The sequence below is a fragment of the Ictalurus punctatus genome, chromosome 14 (genome assembly GCF_001660625.3).
Source record: "Ictalurus punctatus breed USDA103 chromosome 14, Coco_2.0, whole genome shotgun sequence".
Lineage (NCBI taxonomy): Eukaryota > Metazoa > Chordata > Actinopteri > Siluriformes > Ictaluridae > Ictalurus > Ictalurus punctatus.
In genome coordinates, this window is record NC_030429.2 from 15294533 (window position 1) to 15314184 (window position 19652).

Genomic DNA, 19652 nt, shown 5'->3' on the forward strand with positions numbered 1-19652 from the left:
ACCAAAGACCCTGAGCAGGAGAACTCTCTGTCCCTGAGAGCGATGGTGTGACGAGAGATAGAAAGAGTGAGTATGGAACCCTGGCATGTATGGGTGGGAAAGAGGACTCGGGAGACAGGCGACTTTAGAAAAGAATTATGCTCGCATTTATTTTTCACTGCTATGCCATTTTCTCTCTCTCTCTCTCTCTCTCTCTCTCTCTTTCTCTCTCTCTCTCTCTCTCTCTCTCTCTCTCTCTCTCAGTTGAGAATGACCACACGTTACCTGCTCCTCTCTGTCCTCAACTGACACTGGACCACACCCCCACTGCCACAGTGAGAGGTAGAAAAGGGGAGTGTGACTGAGTGTGTGTGTGTGTGTGTGTGTGGGCATTGGTATGGGTATGGGCATGGGCATGGGTATGGGTGTGATGGCAGTAAGGTGTACAACTTGGAACAGTTCTCTGGCTCGATCTCTAGCCATGTTGGAAGGACCAGGCCAGGTAAGAGCCTGCCACAGTGGAAGCATGCCTGTTGCCAAAGAGACACTATTTCCAGCAAGCAGCTCCACTGTCAAGCCCTTCAATGAGATTCCTGGAATGTGGAAGAACAGTGTAGGGAATCTCTACACCTTCTGGAAACTGGATGGATTCAAGAACATCCATCACATAATGGTGCATAACTTCAACACATTTGGGCCCATTTACAGGTAAAACTTTAAGATAAAATACTGATCTATGTATTTGACCAATAGTTAAAAATATTTTTCTTCTGACTCCTCCTACTGCATACATTCTTCTACAATTATTTACCCTTACGAGAATAACTAGGGAGCTAGTTTTTGTAAATGGTACCTTGTAAGCTTGGATTTTTCCAGACTTCACAAATTTAATTTTGGAATTCCTAAAAAATAAAAATTTGATAAAAAGCAGCATTTCATTAAGGTAAAAAGAATTGCTTTTAAATGAAAACAATCAGATGTAATGATGATATGATATAACTCCTGTTTGATAGTTAATCATTTGTGCCATAAACAGCCTATCCTAGAATAAACTTCCCCCACTTGTCCTGTGGTAAGAGAAATTAGTCAAAACATACATTCGTATCAGCTATACCAAAGGACATTATTTGAAGAACAAGCTGAGGGTGTTTATGACAACAGGAATATTAATTTATTTTATGAAATGTCTTTTATATAATAAAATTTACTTAAATTATGCATATTTCATTCTTGCAGGGAGAAAATCGGGTACTATGAAAGTGTTAATATTATCAACCCTGAGGATGCTGCTATCTTATTCAAAGCAGAAGGTCACTACCCTAAAAGGCTCAGAGTGGAACCTTGGACCTCCTATAGAGATTTTAGAAACCGCAAATATGGTGTTCTTCTGAAGTATGAATCCTTATATTAGGTTTTTGGTTACTAATTAAATATGCTTGAGTGTAAACTTCAGTCTGTCTGTCTGTTCAGAGATGGAGAGGACTGGCGATCCAACAGAGTCATTCTGAACCGGGAGGTAATCTCGCCAAAGGTGCAGGGGAACTTTGTGCCATTGCTGGATGAGGTTGGCCAGGACTTTGTTGCTCGAGTTTATAAAAAGATTCAAAGAAGTGGACAGAACAAATGGACCACAGATCTGTCCCATGAACTCTTCAAGTATGCACTAGAATGTAAGGTTTAATGCACTGTACAACAGATCAGTAGTGAATCATTTGGACTAAAACACTGTTATGCTAAAACTTTTATTGATGCTAATCAAATGTTCAAAAGCAATACATAGTTTACTGTTTGAATGTTGACATGATCTGTGTCTGTGTCTGTGTCTCAGCTGTGAGTGCAGTATTATATGGTGAACGTCTGGGGCTGCTGTTGGACTACATTGATCCAGAGGCTCAGCATTTTATTGACTGCATCACTCTCATGTTTAAGACCACCTGTCCCATGCTGTACATCCCCCCTTCCATGTTACGGCGGCTTGGAGCCAAAGTTTGGAAAGATCATGTGGAAGCATGGGATGGTATTTTCAACCAGGGTAGGAGGTTTTCCTAGTGGACAAAAATGCTAAAATAAAAATAATATCACCCTACATATGAGAGTGGAACAAAATCAAATAGTACTAAGCATGAAATCTTTGTGTGATCAGGATCATGTCTTTGTATTTTATCTATTGCACTCTGGGGCTCAATAGCGGACCACTGTATTCAGAACATCTACAGACAGCTGAGGAAGGAATCTGGAGAACAGAACAAATATCCCGGGGTGCTGGCCAGCCTTCTCATGCTTGACCGACTGTCCATTGAGGAAATCAAGGCTAGTGTGACTGAGCTGATGGCTGGAGGGGTGGACACGGTAAGACAACTTGTATAAGGTGTAAAAAAGAAACTATTTATAAAAAAAATTCTTACCAGTCAGATGCCTAAAATATGCCATTATTTAACAGTGATCTCATTACTCATGTAGTACGTACTGTGTTTTAGACATCTATCACCCTCCTCTGGACTCTCTACGAATTGGCACGGCACCCCGACCTCCAAGAGGAGCTGAGGGCAGAGATCATTGCCGCTCGCGCTGCCTCACAGGGAGACACAGTGCAGATGCTCAAAATGGTGCCACTGCTCAAAGGTGCTCTAAAAGAGACACTCAGGTGTGGACAGCTTAAACTAGGACTCAATTCATGCTGTTACAAAAGTAGAATACTTACAGAAAACAATGTATCAGAGCATTAATTGCACTAACAAAAATTCTATGATGTTCATTTTCTGACAATTTTCATAAAATTGAAAAGCATACTTTACTAAAAAAACAAAAACAAAACTGCAGTTAACTTCAAATTTCAAATGAAGCCTGTCACATATGTGTATCGTCAAAGAGGGAGGGGGTTATCTGTTAGGCCTACTTCTAAAAATGAATTTTAGATTAATTCTAGACAATTAATCAAGATTAATTAATTCAATGACATATTCTTGTTGTCTTTACTAACTGTAACCCTTTTCCTTTAAAGGCTACACCCTGTAGCAGTAAGCCTGCAAAGATACCTCACTCAAGATGTTGTGATCCAAAATTACCATATTCCATCTGGGGTGAGCCACAAGTTCAATAACCTGAATCTGAGCTAGGAAAAAACTATCAATATGTGAAATTATGCAAGTGAACTTGAGTGTGTGTTAATCAGACATTAGTGCAGCTGGGACTGTATGCCATGGGCAGGGACTATCGCATCTTCTCCAAACCAGAGCAGTACCTGCCTTCTCGCTGGCTGAGGAATGAGAGTCACTACTTCAGGAGTTTGGGCTTTGGATTTGGGCCTCGTCAATGCCTTGGGCGCAGAATTGCAGAGACAGAGATGCAGCTCTTCCTCATCCATGTCTGTTCTATAATATTTTATTAACTATGGCTAGCTAAGATATATGAAATGTGTCTATGTTGATTATTTTAAACCATAATTCATTTGCTCCATATATATATATATATATATATATATATATATATATATATATATATATATATATATATACATACATACATACATACACACACACACACACACACACACACACACACACACACACACATAAATATATATATATATATATATATATATATATATATATATATATATATATATATATATATTAAAACCCTAATATATGCCTATGTGCATGTGAAATCTGTAACTCATACTCTTTCTTTCACAGATGTTGGAGAATTTCAAGATTGAGAAGCAGAGACAGCTAGAAGTGAGGAGCACGTTTGAGCTTATACTTGTCCCTGAGAAACCCATTCTGTTAACTATAAAGCCTCTACACAGCAGTAAATGACAAACTCCTTCCAAAAGGTAACGTTTTAATTCATTACTACAAACTATTTCTAATACTGGAAACACATCAAGAATAAAAAACATGGACGATAGATACTGTATGGACATGAATTAATTTTATTATAAGACAAGGTTGCTCCTAATGTATTGTTTTGCTATTCTTTCTTGTTTATACTGCATAAAACAGCAATTTAAATAAAGTGATGTTGAATCAGGTCATTTAAGGGTGTCCAGCTCCTTATGACGTATGTGTCCCAAAATGGAGTCTGAAACATTATTCTTTAAATAATCAAAGAAGAAAAAACAATGTTACACAATGTTATTTACTTCAATACCAACATCAGACAGCAAGTAGGCCTACTATTCACAAAATACATGTCAACTATATCTATTTATTTTATTTCTAAGTATTAACTCTCTGTATTGATGTCCTTCAGCTTTCACATGAACTGTGGTCAAGGTTGTGTACTGACCAGTGGCACGTAATGCAAGGTTGATGCACGAGCAAATCCATGAGTGTATTCACTGAGTCTGGTCAACATGTCCTGCTTTTCTTTCCCCCACTGCCTGGCATTCTCCTCCAGCTACAAAACAACACAACACAACACTGACTCAGCTCTCTGAAGATGGAATTTTTTACATTTGCGTATTCATTAAAGTGATCTACTCTTTAGAGAAACACACCTGTTTGCCCAAAACACGGATGCATGCCTCTGCTCTCTCTAGCTGTTCTAACAGTCTGAGCTTCTCACTGTCTGCAAAAGGCTGATGGATTTGAATAGAAGAACACATACAACATATTCCCTTATTAATGGACTTAGGGGGTTAACCCTTATTTTCTGAGAGTTCTTGAGGTATTTTGCAGTAATGGCATGATGTATTTTAACGATATAAATTAATCTCAGTTGCCCAAGACATCTGTCAGACACTGTAGTAATGAAAATGTTTTACTGAGAGTCCAGTTATTTTTACTTCATGGATTTGACTAACTGCTTTGCCTGTGTAATGATAGACGATTTGTGACACTGTATTCTTGTACTCTTGTAATCTTTGTATAGCCTAATTTTAAAGGAGTATAATCAACTGACCATATCTACTATATTTAGATTTTGACATTAGCACTAACTAATCTGAATGTACAATCTGAACAATGTTCCTTGACTTCAGTATATATGTCTGTGTACTTTATTTATTAAATCATTTTGGGCCAAAGTGTCATTTTGTTATGGAGAATCTCTATACTGCACATGGTAATGGTATCAAAGTCAAAGTTCTGATATTGTCACAGACTAAAGTGTGTTGGAGTGTCTGAGAGAGTGAAAACTATGAGTGTGTGTTGTGAGGTGCACCTGGGCAGGTTGTTGTATGATAATAGGCTGTGGCTGTTGTCGAAGCCTTTCCAGCTCTGATCTTAGGCGAGAGTTTTCTGCAGCCAGTATAGACTCAATCTCTCTCGATCTGCTCTCCTCAGTATCTACACATACATACATACATATTAAAGGACTGCTTCATAAGCTTTATTTTCTTACTACTTCCTTCCTGGAGCTGTGCATCCAGGCCTTAGCATTACCTCTCTGAGGAACTGACTCTATAGCAGCAGATCAATCGCAAATCAATAATTACTCCATTAGACATGGAATGAACTGTAATGCCATGTCTGTGCTCATTTAAAATGTAAGTGCATCTACTATCATGGTGAACTTCCACATGATATGGAATGGATATTCACTCTATATAGAGACACCTTTTTCTTTTAAGACCGTCTTGTTCTTCTTCTCTGCATTTTCTTTATTTCTCTCTCTCAGCTTTGTGGTCAGCACCTTCTCCATCTTTTCAATAACCTCATTAAGAAATGATGAGACATATAAGAATTAGTGATGCAGGAAACACATCCCCAAAGAAATCTTGAATCTCCAAATATAATACAGCAAACAGAGGATGTAAGATTATATAAATGTATAAAGTGAATATTAATGTAGTTTGTCTCAGAACCAAGCAGAGAAGTACCTTCTCCTGTTGGCGTACTGTAGCCTCCAGACTTGAGAGTTTCTTGATCTGTCCTTGGTAGCGCTGCAGCACAACCTTTTGCTGTTGGTGCGCTCGCTGTAACTGCACTAGCTCCTTCTCACTGTCATTCTTCTACAGAGAACAAGAACAAGACTGCTCTTTTAGGCAAGAGCAGTTAACGGAATGTAAAGGAAGGTTAGATGTAGTTTAGAAAGTACAACAGAAACACAATAACCTGTATGACCATCTTTAATCAGTGGCCTTGGGCAGAGATTCTTGATATATTATTCAGATTAGCATTCCCAGCATTCCCATCATGTCAGTAAGTATAACAAAAGCCTGACAGGCAGACAGTGGATAATGTATTTGAGATTGCATGAAGCCATCCATGTAAATGGCCATAGTCTATTGGCTCTTTGTTAAAGCTATGTCAGACTGAAAGGCAAGAGAAAGAGAGGCCTATGACTCACCCTGATGAGCTCATTCTGAAGCTGTTGGACCTTATCCCTCTGATCTGCTGCCTTACTGCTCTCACTGGCCAGCTTGCACTTCAGAGAAACTTGAACAAAAAAGTGTTGATCAGTGATAGAAGGATGGAGCAGTATATAGTATACTATATTATATATAGTACTTTACTATATATAGTAATATAATAAGTAATATAATAAGTTATTATATTCATAAACAAGTTCTTATAGATAACATATTTGGCTGGTCACTTGAATGAGTTCTTCCAGTCCTCAATAACTCAAAAACAAGTAGGCTTTTATATAATGTAAACTTGGACCTAATGTGTTTGGTCAGGAATAAAAAGCTGTATGGTTCCAATAAATAGCCAAAATATTATTGCACATATTTACATGACAATCCTAATATTTGAAAAGCTGGATTATGTACATAGGAATATCTTTGTTGAGGGGGGTCTCTGGAATTTATTTAACAGTTAAAGGGTTCCCTTGGTGAAAAAAAAAAAACACTTTGAAAATTATCTGAAATATACTGACATTAAATACATTAAAATAGAATGTTTTTTGACTGTTTAATAGCAAATGAGCCAAAACATTTGCCATTAAAGAGGTCAAGACCATCTAGAGCACTGAAAGACACTGTTGATTTCTCCATTTGCGTCAGAACTAAATCCAAACTTGCTTTAATGGCCTTAAAAAGTCTATGAACCTTGTGAATACCTGTGTGTGTGTGTGTGTGTGTGTGTGTGTGTGTGTGTGTGTGTGTGTGTGTGTGTGTGTGTGTGTGTGTGTGTGTGTGTGTGTGTGTGTGTGTGACAGACTGTCCTTCATGAGATAAGGCTCTGACTGCTTATCAGACTCAGTGCTAAATGAACAGTCTTATCAAGTTATGGCACAATCCACAGAGGGAAAAACAGGACCTTCACCATTACTCTGAAATATGATACAGCTCACATGACAACTTCATTCTGTGGGGAAAACTTATTTTACACATTTAAAACATTTTAACCCAAATCACAATTTCATTAATAATGGCTTAGAGGTTAGCATATTTGCTTCACACCTCCAGGGTTGGGGATTCGATTCCCGCTGCTGCCCTGTGTGTGCAGAGTTTGCATGTTCTTCCTGTGCTGAGGGGGTTTCCTCCAGGTCCTCCGGTTTCCTCCCCAAGTCCAAAGACACGCTGATTAGCATCACTAAATATTCGGTAGAGTATGAATGGGTATGTGAATGTGTGCGTGATTCTACCCTGCGATGGGTTGGAACCCTGTCCTGCTATCGGGGAATAAATACTTGGACAAGCAGACTGAAGAGCAGTTATTAGGTTCCTACATAGCTCCAATGCTAGTTGATCACTTTAGTGCAATACTTGGTCAAATATTATTTGTCCTCTCTCTTTCCCCACATACATATATTGTATCTATTACTTAGTACTTATTTTATTCTGTTTTGATCATTTGTTTAAGATATTGTGTTGTGTGTTTTATTTTGTTACCTGAGCCTCACCATCAGCATTTCAATATACATATATCTTGAAATACTGTGCAAATCATAAATAAACTTAACGACTTTACAGTGTTGAAATAAATATATGTAGAAAGAATTAACTATATAAACACTGAAGGAGAAAACGAAGAGAAAAACCTGTCAGTCTGAAGACACTGACAGAAGAAGACTTCTAGAAGAAAATGTTCCACCTATTCTGTCTGTAATCTCAGCCTTGGTCATGACGTCAATGTCAGTGTCATCTAGCAGCGTGCGCCCCAGTTCATGGTTCATAGAGAGCTCACTGCGAAGTTGACTGTTCTGCTCCTCCAGACTGGCCACCTGAGTGCGCAGAGCGAGGATGTCCTCTGCCATTTTACACATGGCGGAACGATAGTTCTCCAGCTCCTGATAGAAACAGAGAAATGAGCATTTGGTTGGATGATTTGGAAACAAATGCAGAAAGATGGATGTTATGTCACAGGATATCTAAAGCAATGTAGATGCATTACTCATGGACACAGTGTCAGTGCTCCCAGAATGCATAGGGATTTCTCCATTAAGGCACAAACTCAAATCTGATTTAGTACTGAGAATTTCATTAAAGAGTTACATATACAGTAAACCGGTTGTTGTAAATAAGAAGTTCTCTAAATGTCATAAGTTTGACATTTGACTTGCTGGATTATTCATACTAGCAGATACAGTTCAGCCAAATAGTTATGCTGAAAACTACTTTATGACCAACAGATTGCAGTTACAAACCCTGTTCACTAGGTGTGCTCACAGGCTTTATGTCTCATATACAAACAGAGTATTTAGAGTGGAACGTGTTTCATACTGACATAACAGGATTAACACCAGTCACTCTTAATGCTGTTTGTCTGAGCTGTCTTCATGTCTGCTTAATTAACATTCATGTATTTTCATTATAATCATGTTAAAGCAAAAGTGGAACATGTCAAGGAGAAGCTAATGTCTGGCTGTAATCCAGTCTACCTACAAAAATGGTAAAAATCACTTTTATATAAAACAGCATGGCTCGATATGTCGACATAGTGACTACACCCCCTCCAAACAAAGCTTCATATACCATGCCATCAAAGGGGACTCTTTTTTCATGTAAATACATGTACGTTGCCTCCTCGCTAAAAGGTCTGTTTGAATCTGTTTGAATATTCTGTGAGAGAAATGCTAAATTACCCAACCCGAAACCACCCCAACCCTAACTTTAACTGTCATAGCTTTCCATACAAAATTTAGTTATTTATTTGTTTGTATGTTTGTGCATTTACAAACTGGCAAGCATGGAACTCTGTTGGGGTGTAAAAAGTATTAGCCTTAAAAACAACCGAAATCCAGGTGAATTAATTTATATAGGGCCATGTATGGTCCATGTAACATATTCTTTTCTAATTTTGTTATAGTGCTGGAAACCACAAGCCAGCATTATTAAAGCTATTATGCCTTTAAATAAATATCACTTAGAATCTAATAACAAGTTTAATAAAATGGATTCTATGGGTGGAAAAGTGAGGAAAAACCCACCTGATATTTAAATAATGTACCCAGTGAATCGTTTTTTTATTTGTTATTTACATTTGTATCAGGGTCTGTGATTTTATAATAATAATAATAATAATAATAATAATAATAATAATAATAATAATAATAATAATAATAGTAGTAGTAATATAATAATAATAATAATAATAATAATAATAATAATAATAATAATAATAATAATAATAATAATTATTATTATTATTATTATTATTATTATTATTATTATATAACAGTGAACCCTGTATGTTCAAATTGTAAACAAAAAATATTTTTATGACTCTTTATTTTTACTGTTTACAATGCAAAAACAAAGAAAAGTGTTTAGCACAGAGTTTCTATAAATCTTAAGTAGATATAACACATTTGGTCCATCCCATGTATGAAAATCCTTGTTACTGCTGCTACATTATAACAAACAAAACAGTAACAGCACAGCCTTCACATTACACTGAAAAATATATAGCATGGATTGAAGAATTGCATGGTCAGGCCTGCTGTTATTGTTCTGTGGCTCTCTGTTTCATGTACAAGTTCTTAGCTCTGTCTATCATTCAGGACCCACATTTATGGTAAAGGGGGTATAGAGAGGATGGTAGTGATAATGAGAGGCCAGGGATGGGAGGAGAGAACACATGTGATTAGGAGATTCAAAACTGGGCCAGTGTGAAGGCAGCTCCCTTGAGTCCTCTGGATGAAATCGAGCGCCTAATTGAAAGGGCACACAAGCAAGGTGAGAATCATGACTGGTGATGAGATGGGAGACTAGGGACTCACTGGGAGAGGGGAGAGAAGTGAAGGGGTGGCGTCTAATGAGGAGCCTGTTCAAAGCTATATTATTTTGTTGAAATAAGAGAGTACATAGTAAGTAGCGTAAAGAAGGAAGAGAAGAGCAGGAGGATAGAGAAGAAATAGTGAGCGAGGTCAGAGGGAAGAACACCAGAAGCCCACACAGCACTTACTGTAGCTCCAGGACAAACGCTCTCTCTCTCTCTCTCTCTCTCTCTCTCTCTCTCTCTCTCTCTCTCTCTCTCTCTCTCTCTCTCTCTCTGTCTCTCTCTCTCTCTCTCTGGGTTCAGGGATGATTGCATGCTGATGAAGTCATGCCAGTATACAGTATTCTTTCCATTTCATTTGTACCTCTGGTGTCTGGTGGTTTAAACATCTCGGCTGCCTGTGGCCATTTCTTTTGTTTCCCCAAATAAACCCATGCCCTTATTGAAATGGTCTAAATCTGATCAATATTCTTATCCATGCTGCTGCATAATTTATGTGTTTAAATGTTAATCTATTCAAGCAGTGGCTGTGACAGTGGTGACAGAGAAAATGAGATGGACATACTGTACAATTCTTCTAAGAAAGACTAAATCTCTTTAGAGAACATAATGGAGGTTTGAATTTGTGTTAGATTTTTTTTTTTTTTTTTTTTTTTTTGAGATATTACAAATCCAATGTGCCACAATTTGTCAGATAGAAGTCAATGTCCTCAGCCGACAAGGGCTTTTCATTTGGAGCTTTGGGATCTGTATCGGCTATTTTCATTTACATTTATTCATTTAGCCTTCTACCAACACCAGCCTACTGTACACACTCTCTACTCACAGCATACCTGTGTAGTGTCAGGAAGGACCTGCGGTTCCTTAGAGCTCTGCATTATATTTGGGATTTATAAATATAATCAGTGGTAAGATTGGGAAAGAGAAAGAGCACCATAATGAAAGTGCAGCAGCTGAAACTAGGCTGTTTCTACAACACAGGCCTTACTTAGCAACCCCCATAACTACAGTGACTTCCAGCTCTCATCTTTGTTCAGATTACATTTCAATGAACTACTTGCCAGGACCTATATGCTGTAAAGAAGATATTTTTCTTCCAGTAAAGAAACATGACAAAATAGGTTTTTAATCAAAGAGGCATTTGAAGGTCCAGGTTAAATCATTAAAGCCTTATGATGCCCTGCCCTGTCTTCATCATCTGCTAATGAATGGTCCGTTTGTGCAGAAGAAGATTGATGAGCGAGTTCTGTGATCATGCTGTGAAGGCCTTTTTCCTTATTCTGACTCTGCCTGGCAGCACAGCAAGACAAATGTTAGCTTCTGAATACAAGATGTTCTTCTCCCCATGACACAAACCAATAATCCATTAATTCAACTGTCTGTATATATAGATTTTACATTTTAGTCCTGTAATTCTTACTTCTGATTATTTAGACTGAAAACCTTGAATATTATACCTGTTAAAATGACAATTTCTGGAATGCTAATCACTTTGTGTCTCATATTTTTGCCTCAAATTAGTCATAAGCACACCCAGAGCAGTGTTATGTTCATCAAGTGAATGCAGCCACCAATCAGATTAATGCGAGGGAAACTGCATGACCACAGTTTCCCAAGGGCTGGTAGGTTGCATAGCGACAGTGAAGAAAGGGACCCTAAAGTCCTTCCCATGCAATGATAACATAGCCAATAGCAACCTCTGCGATGCCTAGTCGCAAATTGCACATTTTCATAGATGCAAATACTTCTCTCAGGAGTGCAAAGAAGAACTTGTGACAAAACCAAACACACAACATAGTAACCATACTATATGTGTTAGACTTTTTGTCTAGCAAAGTATTCCTTTTAATATATGTTAATATATTTCTGATTTAATCCATGATTAATAATTAATTCCATCCTCCCTGCCAACTGCATTTGAGAGAGAAAAAGAAGAACAGAAGGAGGGAGGAAATAAGAGAGATCTGAGAATATCAGAAGGAAAGACAGGCAATAGTTAGGCAAACCAATGAAATATATCTAGAATTAAAATGTTCCTTATTATTTAAGAGAACATCATGTTCATGTCACATTTAGTGGTTCAATTACAAATAGAGAGTGACAGAGAGAGAGAGAGAGAGAGAGAGAGAGAGAGAGAGAGAGAGAGAGAGAGAGAAAAGGAGAGAAAGCATATGAGTGCTATGACACCAGGTGGCGAGCTGATTGCCGTGCTCTGTGAGGTCTATATGCTTGGAGGCTTGCCTCTGTCATCATTGCATCAGTATTCAGGACACAGCCTGCTAAATGCAGCAAATGGGCCTTCAGAAGACTGACAGGCTTGAATCTGTCGCCGCCACACAGAGCTCAATTAGCCTGTCAGAACAGGGCTACGTCCCTGGAGGCTCCCTCACTGCTGCTCCTGGGCTCTGTCTGCACCTTCTCCTCCCTTCTCCTCCTCAAATCATCCTTTTTACCTTTTCCACTGCTCATATTTTTTTGTTCTGTTTCCTTCATGATTTCAGCCATTTCTGTTTCTCATCTGTGGCACACATAGTTGCATTTCTTGTCACCTAAAGCATTTATGTCAGTCTTATTTTTATATATATATATATTATATATATATATATATATATATATATATATATATATATATATAAATATATATATATATATATATATATATATATATATATATACATATATATATATATATATATACACACACACACACACTGTAAATATATGTATGTATGTATGTTTATATATATATATATATATATATATATATATATATATATATATATATATATATATATATATATATATATATATATTTAAAACCAAGAAAACCAGTGCTGTTACATAAAAAACACTATTTATTTAAAAAAAGAAATCCTTTACAATTTACAAAATATACAAACCCTGAATTATACTGTTTCTCTTTTAAACTATACAAATATAATTTAAATACTGTAGTTATGCATTTCTGTTTATTCTGACTGGTATTTGAGTATAAATATCATACAGAATGAGGCTGCATTAATTTTTAAAAGCTTTGAGATATCATCTTCTTTCAACAGGATGTAGAAATGATCCCTCTGCTCTGCATCCTGCAATCTATGCCAGCAATATAGTGTGAATTTGAAAGGAGAGGCACTGGTCTAAAATAACTAACTTTACTTGCATATGACAGTTTCTATAATTGAATTTATCATGACCTGAGTGAACTGTGAGCATGAACATGTGAGGTCCAATGACTGATCCTAATTTATCTTTAATAATCTGAAACAAAATTACCATGACTTAAATCAATCTACACTCTATTGTTTGCTTTAGATTATTAGTTTAGGCCAAGACCTGTCAATAAACTGCCTGGTCAGCGTTTAGGGAAACACATCAGTAGGATTTGTGTGTGTGGCTGCTTGTGAGTGTGAATGGTATCTGTGAGTCAAGGACAGCAGCCTTGGTGAAGGACATGTGGCTGGCTAAGGTGCAATAAACACTTGCAGTGCAAAAACCCAACCACTGTTCATATGAATGAAACATGTAATGGCAAGAAAAATGTAATAATTTCAATACAAAAACATAACATAATATGTTATAAAAATGAATCCATTGCTGAGGAATGAATCTGGGAATTGTGTTCCACTTTATCAACGAAATAGCTTCTCAGTTGCACTGCAGGAAATGTAATCTTAGCAGGTGAAAATATATTGAATATGGTCATATTTATCTATTATTTCCTACTGTAAGATTACCATAAAGCTAATGTAAGATTATTAAGCATATTTCTAGACTTTATTTGAATGATTTCAAGCTTGAAATATTCTAGAAAAATATAGAAAGAAGCAAATTTATTTGACAATAAAATAAAATAAAAACTGTAAAGCTTAAAATGGATAAAAATATAATATAGTAATAGTGAATACTAGATTGATTTGACTATATTTGTCCCCCCTGAATCCCCATTCGGTGACTGGCCAAAGCTTGAACCAAAATCAAAACATTGTATCTCTGTCATTTATGACCTGATTCATAATATTAATCCAGGCTCTCCAGGTCAGGTTAGGGGTGCTTGGGAGGGGGACTTGGGATTTGAGTTGTCCGATGAACACTGGGAATGCATTCTTGATCTCGTTCATACATGTAAGATTCTACATAGGGTTTACTATACTAATGCTAAACTTGCTAAAATATACCCCTCTGTCAGCGATGCATGTGCCTGTGATCGGTGCAAGCATTCACCAGTGCATCTCATTCATATGGTATGAGAATGTCCTAAATTATTCGATTACTGGACTAAAACATTTAAAACGTTAAAGGATGACTTTGACATAGATCTCATCTCAAATCCGCTTTTGGCCATTTTTGGCATGGTGGTCGGTGATGGCCTTTCAGTGATGGTTCAAAAGGCTTTAGCCTTTACTACACTGTTAGCAAAATATCTCATCCTTTTGAAATGGAAACATGTCACACGCCCTTCCTTTGATATGTGGCTCAAAAACTGTTTACTTGCATTAAACTGGAAAAAATTAGACTATCACTCACTGGTTTTTTAAGGACCTTTGACAAACTCTGGCGCCCCTTCTTGGATTATGAATTAGTTAACACTCTTGATGTTTAAGCTGAACATCCCTCTTTTCTTCTCTACCCCCCTTTTTGTGTGTGTGTTACTGTGTTATTCTTTGTAAATTGTTAAAGGTCTGTTTGCTTGGTAGGGCATAAACATTGGGTTTTTCCACGGGCTTAGTTGTACTGTAGGTAAAGTAGTTGCTTGAAGGAGGTGTTTATTGGGGTAATAATAATGTGGAATGTTAATTTCATAAAATCTGAGTTGGTACTTTATCTGTTGATTTGATGTTCCCTGCTGAAAAATCCAGTGCTACTACAAATCCATTGTAAGTGGTTACATAATAAGGGAAGTGTCATTTCCCTCATAATCATAAACCATATCTACTTACTGACTCATTTTCAGTAACCCCTTTATCCTTATCATGGTTGTGGTGGCTCAAGAGCCTATCCCAGGAACATGCAGTGGGTGTGATGGCAAATGCACCCTTGATGGGATGTCGGATTGATCTCACACACACGCACACACACACACACACACACACACACACACACACACACACACACACACACACACACACACCACAATGGTGCCTATAACAACATATCCATTAATATTTTCATGCAAATCACTGCTACTGAAGATAGCACAGTAAGCACACTTAATCTTAAACTTAACCTATGTTTCATATTATACAAATTGAGTTATGTGAATAAATTTACAAGTGTACCATGCAAGCCACAATTTACTCTGCTGGTACACATTCACCAGTTGCGCCCGTTTCTTCCCACAGGGCTTCTCTGACCTTTTCAAAGTATAGTACAAGCATGGCATAATGGCTTACATTGAGAGTGACATTTACACACGCCAACCTGAGCAGAAAAACACTTAATGTTCTTTGTGCCCAGCAGGCATATGCTTCCCCTAACCTGAAACTAAGGTTTAAGGAGTGATACAATGAAAATAAAAATAAAGACATCAGGTAGCTTGGAGGCATGTCTATTTGTGCATATACAGCGCACACACACACACATGCACGCACGCACGATCACACACACACACACACACACACACACACACACACACACACACACACACACACACACACACACACACTCAGACATTAAGAGCAGCTCAGGCCAGGCCAGGACACAGACTAAATCTTGTCTTGGGAAACTGATAGTGGTGGGGGGGCTGGGGGTGTGTGAGTGAAATTGAAATCTGATCAGAGAATGTTTAATGGCAGTAATGATTTATTCTGTGTCTACTTTAGTTTACATATGCAGGGGTTAGTGGGCAACTCCATAAAACTCCATAAAGGCATTAACTGAAAACACCACTGCACATCCAAGTCTTTCAGAGATAATAGATGCAGATCATAAAACTAATGCAAACCTGCATACAGCTATAACTGTGGAGAGATAAAAACATTCAGTAATGCAATCATACCCCAAAAGACAAAGCCAGTGGAACAAATAACTGCCTGATAAATTGCTTGGGCTCTAGTGTGCATATCAGTAGAGAGCAGAACGGAAACTGCACAGGATGGAGTGCAGAATAGCTGTAAAACACATACAAACACATATAAAAAAAACACACACACACACACACACACACACACACACACACACACACACACACACACACACACACACACACACACACACACACACAAGACCAGGATAATATAAATTCCACAATCATCTGCATCGTTCCATAACATTTGACCCTTCCTTTATCATGCTGATGTCTTTCTTCTGATTTACAGTCTGCTCAGAGTGTGTTAAGAAGAAGGAGATAGTGTAGGAGGACAGACAATACAAGTCAAAAGTAGGACAATGTGATTCAACTATGAGCTTGAGACGAAGAAGAGAGCACACGCATAATTGATGGTAATAGAAGGGTGTCCTGTTCAATACCCACCTTCCCACCCCCACCCATCTCTCTCTCTCTCTCTCTCTCTCTCTCTCTCTCTCTCTCTCTCTCTCTCTCGACTACACAGCTGCTGTAAACGGATACAGCAGCATCCCTGGCGCTTCAAAGCAAGTCCACAGAAGCAAATCTGTTTCCCACTGCTCTCCTCTGTGAGTCACGAGAGACTGTTATCAGACAAGAGCAGGAGCACTGCTCTGCAAGCTGCAGTAAATAACCCAAGTGATAACACAGGGGCTAATGAAAGTGTCTTAAGATAGCTAGCAAGACTTTACATTCGAAATTTAATTCTACGAGACAAGCACATTTTCTAGTTCAAAATCAAATTGGAAAATTAAAATGTAAAAATTTAGCCTACATTTAAGATTAACAACAGAATTGGATGAGCTTATAAATGCATGTAAAGCATTCACTAGACACTCTTAGCATGAAGGTTACATGGTGAAGTAGACCTGGCTGATGAAAGCACCTGCAGGGATTCTCAACAAAGATCAGCCTTGAGTCTGCGACTGTGTTCTTTTCTTTCACACAAATCTATAGCTTTAACCTTGCCTCCTACCTCCGGCATCCTCCCACGCTATGCTTTCACACGCATGCCCACACACACACACACACACACACACATTTCAGAACATCCTCCAGCTTGATTGCCATTGTCTCTCAAGGCCAGGAATGTGTTGGCTTTGCACACAGTACATCCAGCAAATTGATTTTGCTGGACTCATCTGAACCTGTAATTACTGACGTTGCTATAATCCTGGCTGAAAACTATGAAAAACATGGACATTGTGTAACATGGACATGTAAAACATGGACGTGTGTAATGAGCAGAGGACATTTGACTGGGTTCGAGAGATGACATCCAAAAGTGACTACTAAACGGTGCACAACAGCATACATCTTTCTGTTAGCATCCATGACAGCGTGATGAAACTGTGACAGCTCAGATGAAAAAGCACCAGGGAAAAAGTGGCCAAAATGTTTTGGTTAAAATCAGTCAGTTCTCTTAGAAACATCGACAGCAAGAAAGAAACTGAATCAAGACTTCTCTGTGAAATAGCAATAAACCAACAAAGTCAATTAAACTCCAACTGACCACTAGATGTCACTGTGGGCATGTACAGCTATGACACTCCACCCTGAGGCCAGTGAGCCAGTAGGACAGACAGACAGACAGACAGACAGGCAGGCAGGCAGACAGACAGACAGACAGACAGACAGGCAGACAGACAGCAAAGCAGACACCCTCACACTGCTGCAGTGCCCTATCCCATAGGAACACAGCACAGATACATACATACATACATACATGTGTGTGTGTGTGTGTGTGTGTGTGTGTGTGTGTGTGTGTGTGTGTGTGTGTGTATGTGTGTGCTAGCTGGCAAAGACTGAATACATTATTCTATAATATCTGAACCCCAGGCCAGTCCTGTTGGGAAAACCACACGCCTGCCAATAAAAAATACATAAATGATTTATCACAAAGCAAGACTGAGCTCCAATATGGGCTTCTATTAAGGAGTTTGGTAACTAATGCTTTATGGACACTTTAATCTTTCAGAATCATTTTATTTAAAGAAACTGTTTCAGTCAACTGTTATTTTTTCCCCATTGGTTCAGGAGAAGCAAAAACATGTGATTTGTTTTTTCCTACTGTCTATTCTTTACGGATGGACAAAAGAATAATTGTCCTCGATCACCTCTATGAAATTGTTTTAAACTGCTAGGAAAAGGCTCAGGAAGATTCCATTCTAGGCATTCAATCCGAAAAGGATCAATACAATATAAGGCGACTTGATGAATTCGAAATGTGTACTCAGGGTGAATATTGACCAGCTTCATACTTGCAGCCATCGACAGCTGCTGTGTTCCCAATCAATACAGGGATAATGCTAAATATTGAATGTTCAATCTGTCTGAGGATGAAGTATTGTAAGAACATCAAGCGAAATTTTAAGGGAACATGGGTATGCATGTGCATGCAATTATGCCAACCTAATTAGTGCCGAATACAGACACAGCAGCTTCAACATACCATTTACATCTTAAATAACATTTCAAAGTATATCCTTGGGAAAAGGTTTCCTTGAGGGTTATTTGGATAGTTAAGCGTTCCCGACTTTTCTAGTTAGAACGTTCTCTAAAAGGGAAATCATTTGCTGTAAGGTTATTCATAAATTTAAGGGACAAGGTGAAGAACCCTTTAACCTTTCAAAGAATCACCTACACAATCACATATTAATTACTACAGAGATTAGTTCTGTTACATAGTATCATCACTATATTTAATCAATGGAGTTGATACGCACAACGGGTGGAGTAGAGCAAATGGGAGGGGGTCTTGCAGCTGGGTGTGGTTTTCTGCAAGGGGACAAAAGACTGGAAGAGTAAGAAAAAGAAGGCGTGGAGAGGACAAGAGGGAGAGTAGCTGAAAGATGAAGAGAGCTGCATGGATATGACTCACAGCAGCCTGCAGGAGGGTGTGGTGGTCTGAGAGGGGAGGAGTGAAAGAGGGCTGTGGAAAGTGAGGGAGACTCACAGTGGACTGGTGTAGGGTGTGGTTTTCTATAAGCGTTGAGTTGTCGCCACTGTCTGCCTGCTCCAACTCCAGCACTGTGCGAGGAACATCTAGCTTTCCTTCAACAAGAGAAGAGAGGAACTCATTCTGGAGCATGAGCTCCAGACAGGGAAGTGATCTGCAGTCCACCTGGCTCAGGGTGGAGTCCGGACGCTATAAAACAAAGAGATAAGCAGGCAAATGCTCAAGCACGCATGCACACCCACACACACATGCACACACATGCACACACACACACACACACACACACACACACACACTGAATTATCTGTACAGGAAACAGGATAGCTCTGTACTGCTGTTATTCAATTCAAACAGCTATGGCACAATGTCTTTTTAATCCACACTGTTGAACTGCATGGCTGACACACACAGAAAGAGGCAAGAAAGAGCTAATGCAGAAAGAGACACCCTAGATAACCTTGGAATAAAAGCTTTTCAGAGGTGGGTCATGCAGCTATAATTGACACTGAGGGTTGAGTAAAGAATTATGGCCCAG

The 19652-nt window shown here is 38.3% G+C and overlaps 2 protein-coding genes across 3 annotated transcripts in view; one reads left to right on the forward strand and one right to left on the reverse strand.

Moving 5' to 3' along the window:
- On the forward strand, positions 1-5014 carry cyp11a (cytochrome P450 cholesterol side chain cleavage). Of its 2 annotated transcripts, NM_001200312.1 has the most exon segments (11): positions 46-66; positions 244-687; positions 1216-1371; positions 1450-1649; positions 1808-2011; positions 2168-2328; positions 2457-2623; positions 2981-3059; positions 3152-3343; positions 3675-3814; positions 4234-5008. In NM_001200312.1, coding segments are annotated over 9 exon segments (1593 nt in total). In that variant the 5' UTR covers positions 46-66; positions 244-376; the 3' UTR covers positions 3798-3814; positions 4234-5008.
- ccdc33 (coiled-coil domain containing 33) overlaps positions 3821-19652 on the reverse strand; it is a 24618-nt gene continuing 8786 nt past the window's right edge. The window contains exons 4-12 of the mRNA XM_053685935.1: positions 19040-19306; positions 7968-8163; positions 6274-6362; positions 5804-5935; positions 5541-5637; positions 5146-5270; positions 4481-4561; positions 4270-4380; positions 3821-4075 (exon numbers count right to left, since the gene is read on the reverse strand). Of these exons, the coding sequence (XP_053541910.1) occupies positions 4013-4075; positions 4270-4380; positions 4481-4561; positions 5146-5270; positions 5541-5637; positions 5804-5935; positions 6274-6362; positions 7968-8163; positions 19040-19306 (1161 nt within the window). The 3' untranslated portion in view covers positions 3821-4012. The remainder of the gene's footprint in view (positions 4076-4269; positions 4381-4480; positions 4562-5145; positions 5271-5540; positions 5638-5803; positions 5936-6273; positions 6363-7967; positions 8164-19039; positions 19307-19652) is intronic.

What these genes read in the sequence shown, in the direction of transcription:
- cyp11a (XM_017484529.3), top strand. Translation starts at nt 377, where the DNA reads ATGGGTATGGGCATGGGCATGGGTATGGGTGTGATGGCAGTAAGGTGT. An exon ending in CTTCAAGTATGCACTAGAAT is followed by an intron (nt 1,650 to 1,807) that starts GTAAGGTTTAAT and finishes TCTGTGTCTCAG; the next exon opens with CTGTGAGTGCAGTATTATAT. An exon ending in GCTCTAAAAGAGACACTCAG is followed by an intron (nt 2,624 to 2,980) that starts GTGTGGACAGCT and finishes TTTCCTTTAAAG; the next exon opens with GCTACACCCTGTAGCAGTAA.